The 15,654-nt window shown below is 42.2% G+C and overlaps 1 protein-coding gene across 3 annotated transcripts in view; it reads right to left on the reverse strand.

Moving 5' to 3' along the window:
• Positions 1 to 15,654, reverse strand: part of Ranbp17 (RAN binding protein 17) — a 319,336-nt gene that overhangs the window by 54,373 nt on the left and 249,309 nt on the right. For all 3 annotated transcript variants that reach the window (XR_008222563.1, XM_052759010.1, XM_052759009.1), the window contains one exon: positions 14,341 to 14,423. Coding sequence is in view for 2 of the 3 variants with exons in the window: in XM_052759010.1 (XP_052614970.1) it covers positions 14,341 to 14,423 (83 nt within the window). In the remaining variant the exon portion in view is untranslated. The remainder of the gene's footprint in view (positions 1 to 14,340; positions 14,424 to 15,654) is intronic.

Raw genomic sequence — 15,654 nt, forward strand, 5'->3', positions numbered from 1 at the left:
TTGTGTTTGCTAGGGTCAGAGACAAAAGAAGGAAACCCGAGGGCTTATTTAATACTGCTATCCTTATGGGAAGAGTAAAGAGCTCTGTGGGCTTCACGGCCACCTGGGTCCTTTTGTGAACCTTCCCCTGCTCTCCTCTTCCCTCAGCAGAACTGGTCTCTTACTTTCCTAACATCTCTATGCACTTTGCAGCAAAGGTTTAGTAGACAGCCTAGAAACTTCGATGGGACAGTTTTGAAGGTAATGGAGTACATTATCTATCATCCAGGTTATTTAGGATCCTAATCTTTTCTGCTATGCTAAAGTTACAATGTTAGCACACCTGCCTTTTGGACTGTGTCAGACATGTCTGAATTAATTTATTAATTTACTATTACAGCTTTACAAAAGGATGATTAATTATGTTTGAATTAGGAAATTATCTCATGTTACTCAAGTGTCCCAGCATCCTATGGTTGCTATTAAAGACTTTGAAAGAGAAGACTTGGTTAAGCCATTATTTTTTCACTGAATTTAGCTCTCTCCAGTATGTATTATTCAGTAATATTTTCCAAAATTGGAGACTGTGCCTTCAAAAGGCTTAAAGTCTAGCAATTAGACTCACTTTACTATACACTCTTCTGTTGCTCAGATATTGTTTTTACCTTGCCTGTTATGGCCCATACCTGTGTAGTTCCAATCCTTCATTCCCTGCACTTCCTCCTATGAGGAGACCTATACCACAGCACTGAGTGGTGGGGAGGCAATGGCCCGTCAGGCAGGCAGACACTGAAGTCACTAACAGCTGCTCCTTTGCTATCTCTGCAGCAGCACCACAGGAAGACTTTTCTTAAGTGAAGGACTTCCCAAGTACCAAAGCAAAACCCCTTAACTACACTGTCTCATTGACTACATCTGTCATAATTAGCGGGAGGGGCAAAGTCCCTGTCCTTAACACAGGATCGGGATATGGTGCATGTCAAAGCTATGTAGGGCCTCAGGATAAGAAAATGCCATGAATTGAATGGCTAGCTCACCTAAATGCTCACTATCTGGCCATCTGGGCACATTATTAACCTCTGTAAGTCACTGTTTCCTTATCAATAAAATGAAGATAATAACACCCATAACTTCCAAAGCTCTTATGTGGAGTAAAGGAGACAGCATATGCAAAGCACTTACCAACAGTAAGTGGGACAGTGCCCTATAAATGTAAAGTATGATATTACACAGTTCACTTGTTCTCTAGTCTAAGAGCCCATGGAGGAGCTTCGGTCTGGGAAAGAGAAGATGAAGCTAGATGTGCATGATACAGAAAATGTTACTTCCCTCTAATCCCTTCTATTTACATAATTCATGGTAAAGCCAATACTGTATCATTTGCCTGCTCTCGGCCCTTCACTACACAATCAAACAAAGGGTTTGCAGCTTAGCCGTTTGCTCATGTTCTACCAGTTCTCTATGCCAGGGTTGGGAGTGGAGTGTGGGGTGGAGTGGGGGTGGGGTAAGGAAGGTGCAAGGGGTAAGATATATCACACCTACACTTTGTACCAGTATGTACAATCTTGCTTTCTGTCTTAGAAAACAATCCAATATATTGATTCATCTTTTCTTTTTCTCCTTTCATTTTTAAAATGAACTTGGTATTTAGCAGACAGCTCTACAAGCTTAAGTCTCTCTTAGTGGCTTGGATGAACACTCTGAAGAGAGAGTGCACAAGACGACGGAGCACAGCAGTTGTGGGAGGAGTACTGTAGGATGCTCATTCCCAGTGCTCAGGTCACAGGACCCACTCCTGCCTCCGCAGACCAGCCAGCATCCCCAGACAGAAGTGGGCTGCAATGGAATTAAGTTGTGAAGACTGGGAGGGAATACAATCTTCCCTTTCAAATGACAAGAGATGAACACAGCATTGGTAAGGGTATGGAAAGTCAAGCAAACTGTTAGGACCATAAGATTAGTAGAACGATCTTTAGAGATGATTTTCACTAATGCCTAGTGAAAAGGTGAAAACATGTGATCTTCTGGGAATTCATCCTGAATTCTAAACTTTCACTATCATCCTTACCCTTCTACAAGCACCTGAACTCACGCTGCACCCTGACTCAGCAAGTCAGTCCCTCGGCCAATTCGACCAGTCCTAGCTCTTCTGTGCTTGAAGCTGAAGCAGCAACAGCCTCCCCTTCTGTCCCGTGCAATCACTTCTTGTGTTATTAGATCATCATCATCAGACTATAGAACACTCTAAGATCTATTAGATCATCATCATCAGACTATAGAACACTCTAAGATCTATTAGATCATTATCATCAGACTATAGAACACTCTAAGATCTATTAGATCATCATCATCAGACTATAGAACACTCTAAGATCTATTAGATCATCATCATCAGACTATAAAACATGCTAAGACTCATTCCACTTCAAAAGAGAGAGCAACACAAAACCTCTCTGGCTGCTGCTGCTAGATTTTGCTCCTTTTGCAACAAAACTCCTAAAAAAATAATGGTCTGTAGCACTCACGGCCTTCATCTCTCCTCTCATTCCTACTAACTAGTGAGCTCCTGACACCGGTGACTCCCTCAGCTTTCCCGTCGCAGATCCTCAGTCTGACTTCCCTTAGTCAGTGCTGGCTGCAGGTACTCTTCTGTGCTGATTCCTCCCTGCTCTTCACCTTCCCTGCTACACTGGGGTACAACCCCAAGTTTCCTATATTTATATGCCCTTCTCCTGCCCCCACCAGCCACCTTACTGAGCTCTGTAACTTTAAACACCTCACTTACACTCATTTCTCTAGTTTGGAACTACCTTCCCGACTCCAGAAACACATGCCAAATTCATATTCAGATCTGTACTTGGATGGCACCAACATCGCAAACTAAATCAATGTGGAGCTACTGAGCTGCCCCATCTGTTTCAGCGTCTCCATCCCAGGTAGCAGCAACTCCCTTGTTCTTGAAACTTGCTCAATTCCCTTGTCTACGTTCTTTCCATACACTGTTCATTCCACTAACTGACACATTTGATTTGCTCTGGCTTCAAAGTATAACTAGTACTCCACCATTTCCCACTACTTTCACCTTGGTCAGTCTCTATCCAACTGCTTGCGTCACCACAGCAGTCTTAGTTCATCTCTTGTTTGCAGTCCTATGCTTTCTATAATTAATAAGGCAGCCAGAGGGATGTCATTCTCTGTTCAAAAAGCTACACAGGGCTGGGCGTGGTGGTCTATGCCTTTACTACCAGCACTTTTTTGAGTTTGGGGCCAGCTTTCTCTACAACAGTGAGTTCCAGGAGAGCCAGAGATAAAGTAAGAGCCCATCTCAAAAATAAAAAACAAAAAAACCCAAACCCTAAAACAACAACAAAAAACCCCAACCAACCAAACCAAAACCCCAAACCCAACCCCCGAAACATTCTACAAGCCTGTTTAACCTGGAGTTAAGGTCCCAGCAGGGACTGGTACAGGCCTTCAGTACTCATCCATCTCGCAGCACTCTCCCATTTGTTCATTCCGCTCTGGCTATTGACCTCCTCTGCAGCTCTTCAGACACGTCTGATCCATTCTCGCCCCAGGACCCATGTCTATTCCTTTAGCCTGGGACACTCTTCCCTAATGCATCCTCCTGATTAGCTCTTATTTACAGGAAGCCTAGTAAATGTCATCTTTTCAACCAGGCCTACTTCATGAACTCTAGCAATGTAACAAATGCCAAATCTCTGCTATTTTTCCAAAGATATTTTTTTTTGAGGTCTGTTTTTTTTTTTTAAATTTATTTTAATTTATTTTGCAATACAATTCAGTTCTACATATCAGCCACGGATTCCCTTGTTCTCCCCCCTCCCGTCCCCCTCACCTTCCCCCCAACCCCCCCCCCCCCCCCCCATTCCCATCTCCTCCAGGGCAAAGCCTTCCCCACAGACTGAGGTCAACCTGGTAGACTCAGTCCAGGTAGGTCTAGTCCCCTCCTCCCAGGCCGAGCCAAACAATCCTGCATAGGCCCCAGGTTTCAAACAGCCAACTCATGCAATGAGCACAAGATCTGATCCCACTGCCTGGATGCCTCCCAAACAGATCAAGCCAATCAACTGTCTCACCCATTCGGAGGGCCTGATCCAGTGGGTACCCCTCAGCCATTGGTTCATAGTTCATGTGTTTCCATTCATTTGGCTATTTGTCCCTGTGCTTTATCCAACCTTGGTCTCAACAATTCTCGCTCATATAAACCCTCCTCATTCTCGCTAATTGGACTCCCAGAGATCCACCCGGGGCCTAGTCATGGATCTCTGCATCCAGATCCCTCAGTAGTTGGATGAGGTTTCTAGCACAACAATTAGGGTGTTTGGCCATCCTATCACCAGAGTAGGTCAGTTCGGGCTGTCTCTCGACCATTGCCAGCAGTCTGTTGTGTGGGTATCTTTGTGGATTTCTGTGGGCCTCTCTAGCACTTTGCTTCTTCCTATTCTCATGTGGTCTTCATTTACCATGGTCTCCTATTCCTTGTTCTCCCTCTCTGTTGTTGATCCAGCTGGGATCTCCCGCTCCCCCAAGCTCTCTTTCCCTCAACCCTCGCCTTTCATTACCCCCACTCATGTCCAGGCTGTTCATGTAGATCTCATTCCATTTCTCTGTCATTGGGCGATCCCTGTGTCTTTCTTGGGGTCCTGTTTTCCAGGTAGCCTCCCTGGTGATGTGAGTAGCAGACAAGTGATCCTTGTTTCATGTCTAGTATCCTGCTATGAGTGAGTACATACCATGTTTGTCTTTCTGAGTCTGGGTTACCTCACTCAGGATGATTTTTTCTAGATCCATCCATTTGTCTGCAAACCTCATGATGCCATTGTTTTTCTCTGCTGAGTAGTATTCCATTGTGTATATGTACCACATTTTGTTTATCCATTCTTCAGTTGAAGGGCATCTGGGTTGTTTCCATGTTCTGGCTATTACAAACAATGCTGATATGAACATAGCTGAACAAGGGCTCTTATGGTGTGGTTGAGCATTTCTTGGGTATATGCCCAAGAGTGGTATAGCTGGATCTTGGGGGAGATTGATTCCCAATTTTCTAAGAAAGCGCCATATTGATTTCCAAAGTGGTTGTACAAGCTTGCATTCCCACCAGCAGTGGAGGAGAGTTCCCCTAGCTCCACATCCTCTCCAGCATAAGGTGTCAAAATATATTTTTTTAAAGAGTTCTTGGATTCCAGCAAAGTCAGCAGAAAGATACCAGTTTGCCATATATTCCCTGTTCCCTAGGCTGGCATCACTTCACTCAGCTTTAAGATTCCCCACTAGAGGGATACACACTGGCATACCACCATCATTCAACACTCACAGTTACAGGCTGTTGACATTACTCTTGGTTGCTCACCATAACTAGATGGTAAGACCCTATTCCTGAAGGTTTCATACCTGTTGGTTGCAGGCCAAGGAAATCAACTTGGAACTGACTGGGAAACTTCTGGCCTGCTGGCTAACTTTCATAGTGCTTGATGGTACTATGGAGGCCACTGGGGGAGAAAAGACCTCAATGATCTTCCCAGCACTGGATACTGACCTGCTGGTCAGGAGCTCACTGGTGCCATAGCATGACTCTAAACTATTTTCTGATTGTAAGGCCTGCTCCAAATAGACAATTCATGCTTGGTAGACAATTCATAAGCTTGGTCAAAAGTTCATGCCCGGGGAAGTGAGAGTTCCATAAGTGATGAGCAAAGAGTTCTGCAGCTCCATTCCCCGATGCCTAGATCACTCTTATCCTTTCACCATCAACTTTCCTTCCCATAGCTCACATTACTTTTCAATTCGCTCTCTGATTTACCCAAGAAGCATGGACCAGCACCTGCTGTTCTTAATAAAAACTGACGAATGAATAAAGAGACGATTGTCTCAAGCTACTGGATAGAAAACTCTGTACAAAACGAAAACTTTGCAGCTTAAAAAAAAAATGAAGCTCATCTATGCATATTAACACAGAGCAACAGACACAACATAATTAAAAAACAAGGACCCTCAGTATATTGTGCCAGTTACAAAGCATGCACATGGGCACACAGGAGCTAGAGGACACACTCCAAACCGCTAACAGCAGCTGTCTCAGTGATGCCATAATGGAGCATTATTTTTATTAGAGCACATTAATGGTATGAAATGTTTTGTGACATTTTACATAGTATACTAAGATGCTCTGATCATATTCATCACCCTAAAGTGGAGACTTTTACTTTCTAGGCCTATGTTGCTGGATCCCCCTCCTCTATGAATGATATTTTAATTAAATTAATTTATTTTGTGGTGCTAGGAATCAAATTCATGTTCCCTGTATGCCTAGTGAGTACACAAACACCGAGCTTAACATTGGGTCTCTGAGTATGCTACTTCATAAAAAACGAGGATATTCCAATTATGGGGAAAAATATGGAAAAGCAGATGATACAGAAAAATGTGATAGAAAAAGATATGGCAGAAGAGAACACAGGCTGCCTGTTTAGGCTGAGTGCAGCTCCCTCAGACTGGGTGACCTGATACACTAACTGTATATCATTGGCACAGAAGATGGAGTTCAGAATTGGTGTAATTTGCTTTTATAACTTTTGGTATACTATTGCCTAATAATTTAATAACAAATTTAGAAATGAAATATATTCTATCTATCTGTCTAGTTTTTTTTTTTTTTTTTTAAGAGAGGGTTTCTCTGTGTAGCTCTGGCTGTCCTGGAACTCACTCTGTAGACCAAACTGGCCTCAAACTCAATGAGATCCGCTTGCTTCTGCCTCCCAAATGTTGGAATTAAAGGTGTGTGCCACCATTCCTGCCTAGAATTGAAGCTTATTTTAATTTTTTTTCTGAGTGAAAAAATTCTTGCTGGCTTGGTGACATGGTTCAGTACGTAGGGGCACTTGTCACAAAGTCTAATGATTTGAGTCTGATCCTCTAAACCCACACAGTGGAAGGAGAGAACTGATTCCACAGGTTATCCTCGACTTCTAGAGGTACGCCATGGTAGTTGCTTGTTCTTCCTACCATAACAAAACTAAATTAATGTAAAAACAAAACAAACCCAAAGGAACAAGTAATAAAAGATTTTACACCAATTATTTTACAACCACATAGGTGGAAATACAATTATTAAAAAAGATTAAGTCACTGGGCAGTGGTGGCGCATGCCTTTTTTTTTTTTTTTTCTTTTTTTTTTTTATTAATTTATTTTGCAATACAATTCAGTTCTACATATCAGCCACGGATTCCCTTGTTCTCCCCCCTCCCGTCCCCCTCACCTTCCCCCCAACCCCCCCCCCCCCCCCCATTCCCATCTCCTCCAGGGCAAAGCCTTCCCCACAGACTGAGGTCAACCTGGTAGACTCAGTCCAGGTAGGTCTAGTCCCCTCCTCCCAGGCCGAGCCAAACAATCCTGCATAGGCCCCAGGTTTCAAACAGCCAACTCATGCAATGAGCACAAGATCTGGTCCCACTGCCTGGATGCCTCCCAAACAGATAAGTCAGTGGGCAGTGGTGGCGCATGCCTTTAATCCCAGCACTTGGGAGGCAGAGGCAGGTGAATCTTTGAGTTCAAGGACAACCTGGTCTACAAAGTAAGTTCCAAGAAAGGTGCAAAGCTACACAGAGAAACCCTGTCTTGAAAAAAAACCAAAACTAAAAAAAAACCAAAAAGAAACCCCCCCCCAGCGCCCCCCCAAAACCCCAAACCAACCAACCAACCAACAAACAAGATTAAGTCAAAGCCAGGTGGTGGTAGCGCACGCCTTTAATCCCAGCACCCAGGGAGGCAGAGGTAGGCGGATCTCTGTGAGTTCGAGGCCAGCTTGGTCTATAGAGAGGGTTCTAGGAAAGGCGCAAAGCTACACAGAGAAACCCTGTCTCGGGGTGGGGGTGGGGTGGGGGAGGACCTAAATTCAGAGAAGAAACTGCCATTCTGAGAGGACAGCATGGACACTGGTACACTTTCTCACAGAAATTTTGGGTGTCACACCAAAATCTTAGGTCATAAAAGCAAAAACAAATGGGACTATACTAATCTAAAAAGTTTCTTCATAGCTAAGAAAACAGAACGAAAAGGTGGCTTCCATAGTGAGAAATACTTGCAAGCCTGTGTCTGACAAGAAGTCAGTAGCCAAGATTCCCAGAGAACTCATGGAACTCCACTATGGAAAAATCAGTCTGATGGAAAACAGCCCACAGGGTCATGCTCAGCATCATCAATCTCAGGAGAAAGGAAATTCAAATCCGCTGTCAGAAATGTCTTAGACCTTCTAGAATGTTGCTTCACCCACAAGTCAGGAGATGACAACTGCTGGCAGAGATGGGGAGGACAGACAACCCTTGTACAGCACTGGTACAGACACCATGAGAACCAGGATGAGGTTTCTGATGAAATCCAACACAGAACTATCATATGCTAATAACATCTAATGACACAGGCACACTCAACAGCCGGAGTACGTACGGTACAATGGAACTGTCTGTCGATGGACAAATGGAGAGAGGAGCAGCACATATACACACACTACAACATCATTCCACCTTAAAGAGCCCGAGATGTTGCCTTTTGCCATAGCTTGGAGAGTCTGGAGGGTATTGTATTATGTTAAGCGAAACAAGCCAAGTGTAGAAAGAATAATCCTGCATGGCCCAACTTGCATGTGGAATAACAGCAATGCCTGCATTTGGGTTTCATGCTAAATGAGTAGCTCTTAGCTACTCTTGCCACGTAAGCAGAGGAAACAAAAGGAGAGGGTTAACATGTTGATTTGCTTCTTCCATACAGAAATCTTTTCTATTGTCTGTAGCCATCACATAACATCGTTATACTCCTTAAATATACCCAATCAAATTTATTTTAAAAGGATTAAGTTGGAGCTAGTATGTGGGAGTCTGCAAAAACTTCCTAGTGAGAGCTGAGCTTGCTTTACACAGCAGGGCTGCATCAGGGGACGGCTGGACCAAGTGCAAGGTCACCAGGTGTCTGGGATGGTCTGCACTGGGCTGTGCTGGGGGGAGGCCCTCTGCTCCACCCCTCGGCATTCCTTTAAAAGCCCTTTAGAAGAGACAGAAGGGGCTGGTGGGTTTTGTCTCAGGCCCTCCTGAGCTATCCTGTGTTTCTAACTGTCTCTTTCCTTTATGCTTCTATCTACATACTTCTCACTTCTCCCTCCTCAAGAGTACCCTGGGGGAGAAGAGGGAGCTGGTCTCTCTCACTGGTGAGATGATTTACAGGGTGTCTGCTGCCTGATGACCTGAGTTTAATCCCTGGAGCTTGCATGGTGGAAGAGAAACAGCTCTTGAATGCTGTCCTTTAACCTCCACAGACAGACAGACAGACAGACAGACACACAAGATGTTATATGTGCATGCACATCCATAAATAATAGAAATGGATGTTTACTTTCACTTAGGACTCTAGCAATTTTGAAATTTGCAGTTTTCCTGTTACATATCTATTTTTAAATTAAACGTTTTTTCTTTAAAAATTTTTATTAGTATTTTGAAAATTTCATACAATGTCTTTTGATCACATTCATCTCCTCCTTAGACTCCTTCCAGACCCAACTTTGTGTCCTTGTATTTTCATCCATCAAATCCAATTGCAGCCCACATATTTGTGAACAACAACAACAAAATTATATGTATGTCTGTGTGGGTCTATTACACATGAGTGCCCCATGCCTGTGTAGGCCAGAGAGGGTGCTGGATTCTCTCAATTGGGGTTACAGGTAGTTGTGTGGGTGCTGGGAACCAAAGTCTGGTCTTTGGGAAGAGCAGCAAGTGCCCTTGATCACTAAGCCAGCTCTCTAGTCCCATGGGGCTCTATTCTTATTTCTTCAAAAAATTCTGCCTTCCCTGACCCTTGAGTTTGAAGGAAAAAATCTCTTCCAGGCTTCTAGAGCACTCTGAATACTTTTCAAACATAACATAGAACACAACATACTGTAATTCTTCATTAATCTGTTTGAATCTCTTTCCAGCCTTAAGTCTTTTAGGGAAGAATCTGTGTCCATCCCTCCCCATCCCGAGTTTATCTTCTCATCCCTTGTAACTTACAGTATCACACAGTACATGCTCAATAAACTTTAGCTGCATGGATGAAGGAAGTCATTAGTATTTTGTTTTTCTTGTGTGCAAAGGAGGTTTAGTCTAATACTTGTAGTTTCTTAGACTCATCATGGAGTAATCTTTAAGGCCTTTCTTTTGTAAGTTAGCTGGATTTTGGGGTCCTCAAGGCATAATCATCCTACTGCCTACACAAGACTTTTGGGAGCTTTACTATCTGCATGCTATACACAAAGCAAAGACTATTGCCCATAGCCCTGGGTAGTTTGTTTCCAACAACTTAATTTCCTGCTGGCATTTTACAAAATCTCTAAGTATTTCAAGACCAATGCAGCCTTCATCTATCTTCTTGTTAACACTTTAATGTAAATATATGACCACTTCTAATGCTGTATGCCAGGAATTATTCTCTTAATTGGAGACATCCTTTATAAACAAATCAGTTTGTGCAACTATGTAGCTTGGTATTTCTGGCTAGGTCCCCTCTTCTGTTTTTTTTTTTTTTTGTTGTTTTTTTTTTTTTTTTCTGAGGAGCTTCTGTGGTACTTTTACAGACTTCCAGGGCTCTGTAAATCCCATTGAGTAAACCACTGGTTTGTTAGCTTGGTCACAAGGAGTAGCACTGGTTTGTATAAAACTTTACAAACTCAATTTATGAATGTTAAAGAAGCATATGTTGCTTCAAGATGAAAATTCTTAATTTTTTTTTGAAATTCTATCTGTCCGTCTGTCCATCCATCCATGTATGTGTATGGGTATCTTGCCTACTTGTATGTTTATGGACCACTGTGTGTCTGATGCCCATGGAGGCCAGAAGAGGGCACTGGATCACCTGGGACTGGAGTTACAAACGATTTAGAGCTATGGGTGCTGGGAATTGAATCCAGGTCCTCTGCTGAGCCATCTCTCAGCTCAAAATGTAAATTTTTTCAGTGAAGAGAATAATCATAGTTTATTCCAGCTATTTTTAAAGTTTAATTTTTTTACAAGCCAAGCTTCCTAAAAATCAGCTACCAAAGGAAGGAACACAAGCAATTCCATGCTGGCCAGCCTCATGAAAACCAGCAGTGTTTCTCCCCTCTGTGCGCTCTTCAACCAACAGATGTCACTAAAGGTACCAGTACCCAGAGGCAACGGGAAGAAAAGATTAAACAAATGGAAAGTGAGCATAAAAACATCCACTTCTTAAAACTGAGAAGTAGGTTTCCAGAGTAATAACATTTATTACACTGCATGCAACATTTTAACCAAAAATTTAGAGAAAGAAATTTCTTTTATTAAGTTGCTCAGGCTGAAGGATCATTGCACTAAGTTTTGAAATACATGTTCTTGAAGCAATTTAAAACTCATTAGAAATAATAGGCTAGGGCTAGTAGAAAATGTGGTAAAATTTAATCCTCATCCAAATGTTACCTGGGCTGTACAAACAGGAAATTGTTTTGTGCTACTGTGGCTAACCTCAGTGCTGACCCTGAGCTGTAACAGCAAGAGCAGCTGAGAGCTGAAGCAAAATTAAAAACTTACATCAAAGTATATCATGACAGAATGTAGATAAATAAAACAGCATATCAAAAGTATTATTTTTCTGCCAGTCTCACAGAGCAGTGAAGAAGAGATGGTCCATAAAATGTGTAATAAATCAGGTGTATTAAGCAATGAGCCCTCTCTAGTACCACCCCATTCCTGACTACCCAAACATTATCCAGGAGAGATGAAGCTCCCAGGGAGCTCAAAGAGGATGGGGACAGAGGCCCTTAGGTTCCCCTGTCCTTCACCTTGGATAACCCAACAAGCATTCCACGGCCTGCTCAGCCGCGCTGTCACTCTTTCATCTTCCAGACTCCTAGATGGCAACCGTGTGATCTCCCTCCAACAAGCATGCCAGACTCTCCAGAGGAAAAGCATGGCAAGAAAATATTTCAGACCTCAGAAGGCTGGAAGTCAGCATGGGATTCCATGGAGAATGGGGGACAGTCTTGCATTCTTCTATGCGAAGAGCATGTGTTAAAGTCAATGGTAACACAGTTGGAGGTAAGTTTTCCCACTTGGACCTTTGGTTTCCCTTAAGTTTTAGGATGAAAATCACTAAAACACATAGTGCTTGTCATAAACTTCTTAAATCGTCCCAAGAGCAGGAAGGGATATGAAAAATGACTGTCTATAGTCACACTGACTTCCAGTGAAATTCCAACCTGACCAACTGACAGCTACACAACACCTGGCAAGCTTCTTAATGCCAACAGCTTCAATTTCAGTTTTGTGTTACAGTAATCACAGTGGCTAGTATGGTAGTTACAGTAACTATCTTCATCAGGGTTTCTAGTGCTGGGAAGAGACACCATGACCGGAGCGAAAACCTTTCATCAGGGCTGGCTTAGAGTTTAGTTTCAGAGGTTTAGTCCATTATCATCATGGCAGGAAACATGGTGCTGGAGAAGGAGCTGAGAGTTCTACAACTTGGTTCACAGGCGACACAAGAAGAGAGTGCCACACTGGGCATTGCTTGAACATATAAAACCTCACTCTAAGCTCACCCCTACAATAGCACACTTCCTCCAACAAGGCCACACCTCCTAGTGGTGCCAGAGTCTATAGGAGCCATACCTATTCAAACTACCACAGTAATTACACTGCTAACTGGTCTAAGGTCTTTCAGGACAGTATCTGACTCAATTCTTTACAACCACCTCCAGCTTACCCAAGGTCAGGGAACCAGCAATACCTGTTCTGAGGACTTGAGGAATGGATGACAAATGACTTAATAGAGCATTTGTTGTCATTTGCATCCTTGATGATGATCCTTCTGACTGGGCTGAGATGGAATCTCAGTAGTTTTATCTGCATTTCCCTCATGGAAACACGTTGAACTTCGTTACGTTAAAAAAAAAGGTTTGAATACGTTAAAAAAAAAGGTTTGTGGTCCACTCCATAGGAGGGAATCCATGTCTAGTACTATATGCTCAGTCCCAAATCCATGACTGAACAGGTCTCAGGCCCCACTGTGGAATCTAATACCGCCACTTTGCTGAACCAACCCAGCATCAAGTCATCTAGATACCATGCTTATACCTGCAGACAAAAGTTACTTACTAATCAGAGCAGCCTCTTCCTACAGTGAATGGAAGTGACTGCAAAGATCCATGGCTTCAAAAAATGCTGAAGGTAAAGGGTGGCGGAAGGCTCTACCCTAAATAAGACATCTGCAGATAAAGGGTGGCTGAAGGCTCTACCCTAAATAAGACACCACCCACTTAAGGCTCAGGGAACACACTGCAAAGAGGAGGCAGAAAGAACCACAGAGCTGAAAGGGAGTGGGAAGGGCTGCAAATCACCATCTTGGAAGCATGACACGACCATGGCAATATCATGAACTCACTGCAGCTGTGTGTGCTGGCGCTGGGTCCACAAAAGTCAGACCCTCAACAGTCAGCTATGGGTGGGGAAGGGATTCATGGAGCCTCCACTTACTGCACGTCTACTGGAAACTAACTGATTCTGGGGGACGGGGCAGCGTTCAGTTGTCCCCACTGGTGGGTACAATGCCCACAAGCTCTGAAGCTTAGTTCTGAACCCAGCATCACACCACTTCTACAGGACACAAAACAAAATAAAAACTAACAAACATGGGCAAGAGTACTAAAAGGAAGGGGCTATCAGGGGAATATGGAGGGTCTGGAAAGACAGTGACCAGAATACAGTACATACATGTATGAAATTGTTAAACAAAAAAGAAATGAATGCTTATAACTCAAAAAAAGTCTCGACAAGAAAATTAATGAAGTTGTCTTAATTGGCAAGTGTTAGGGATAATGGTAGTTCTTAGGCTTAAACTGCTAAATAAATTGTAAAAAAACTTTAATGTGATTGACTAGAACAATCTTGACTCGGGAACTCTACTTCTAGTAGTACAGAACCAAAATGTACTATTTCTTGTAATATTGTAATAAACACTGACTGCCGTTTGCCAGGGTATTTCCTGACAAAGTTGTCTAAGAATTCACAGACCCAAGACAGCAAATTCCTTGATATAAAATTGAGAAATTATGAATACACTATAACTTTAAAAAGTCTACTGTATTTTTTACTACTGACATTGGAATTTTATCCCAAAGAAATGCATCAAGTTGGCCAGGATGTCATTACCTCTCCCGAGTGATGCTTTCTGCGCTATTACTCACCCCACAAATTCATACAGATACGGAGGTTCGGAAGAATGAAGCAGTGAGCCTGCTTCCCTCCAGGAGCAGGTGAAGGTACCCTGCAGAGAGCAGTGTGTAAGGAGGTATTTACCATAAGTGCAAATCATTTTGCTTGCTTCTCTGAAGAGAAGAATTCCATTAGGAGAGGATACATCAAAATTCAAACGCTGAGACCTAAGAAACATAGCAAAAATCAGACTACTCCTGCAGATAAAGAAACCAAATATCAGCATGTCTAGCAATTTCATTTACAAGAAGCAGCTCAGTACCAATTATTCTATAAAGAGCCACTCCAATGGAACAGCTACTGATAAAATATATACAATAATTTCTTCACTACTGGTTGATTCAAAGGGTTCATTTTTTAATTTATCAAAATAATATCCTAATATTTTATATCACAGACCTTCTATCTCTTCTCCTTTCATGCAAAGTGGCTGATGGATAATTTTTTAAAAACTATTAAGTTACAAACTTGCTATCTCCCACAGTATAAATCATATCTTTAAAAAAATTCTAGAGTGACAGGAGATGCAGGATCTTTTAGTAATGCACAAATGGAAACTGGGTCATTTCACAAATGTAACACATTTCAAATATACTACACAATATAGACCATAGTTTAAACTGTACACAGCTGAGCTAATAAGAAATAAATTCTACAAGTTCTGAGAAAAACTTTGTTTCCCTGGCTCCCCACAGGTGGAGAGCACTTTGAACAGAGTAAGGGATCCACAAGCTTTCTCATGTACTAGCTGCTTTTAGCACCTCCCTGCCTCACTTGGCTCTGTCATGCTGCTATGCCTTCAAGATACAATGGAATGTCTTTAAACAATGCTGCAAGAAACAAAATAAAACAAAACACCAACTAATTGTCCAACAAACCAAAAAAAAAAAAAAAAACTACCTCGCAAACCACAGGCAAAGCATTGCTAATGTTCTGTTTGCTAAGCAAATTGCTGCTTTTCAAAATTAGTACCATAATAACTGAATAGAAAATGCAAATATGTAATTCACACTAGATTCTAGAGAAATCTGTACATAGTATTTCATGAAATAAAAATTCCTTTTTTGTTTTTGGTTTTTCGAGACAGGGTTTTTCTGTGTAGCTTTGGAGCCTGCCCTGGAACTTGCTCTTTAGCCTAGGCTGGCCTCGAACTCACAGAGATCTGACTGCCTCTGCCTCCCAAGTGCTGGGATTAAAGTTGTGCACTACCACCACCGGAGAAATACAAATTCTTATATGGCAATTGTTGAGTCATCTGTGCTATTACCTGTTATGGCAGACACAAAATGCTTTATAACACAGAAAATTATTTTTTCTATTAAATGCTATTTTGTAATGTATGTCTAATTAACAATTTTAATTATAAATAATCCACATTTCTAATATTAAATATAAAGT

The sequence above is a fragment of the Peromyscus californicus genome, unplaced genomic scaffold (assembly GCF_007827085.1).
Source record: "Peromyscus californicus insignis strain IS unplaced genomic scaffold, ASM782708v3 Scaffold_3__1_contigs__length_106647218, whole genome shotgun sequence".
Classification (NCBI taxonomy): domain Eukaryota; kingdom Metazoa; phylum Chordata; class Mammalia; order Rodentia; family Cricetidae; genus Peromyscus; species Peromyscus californicus.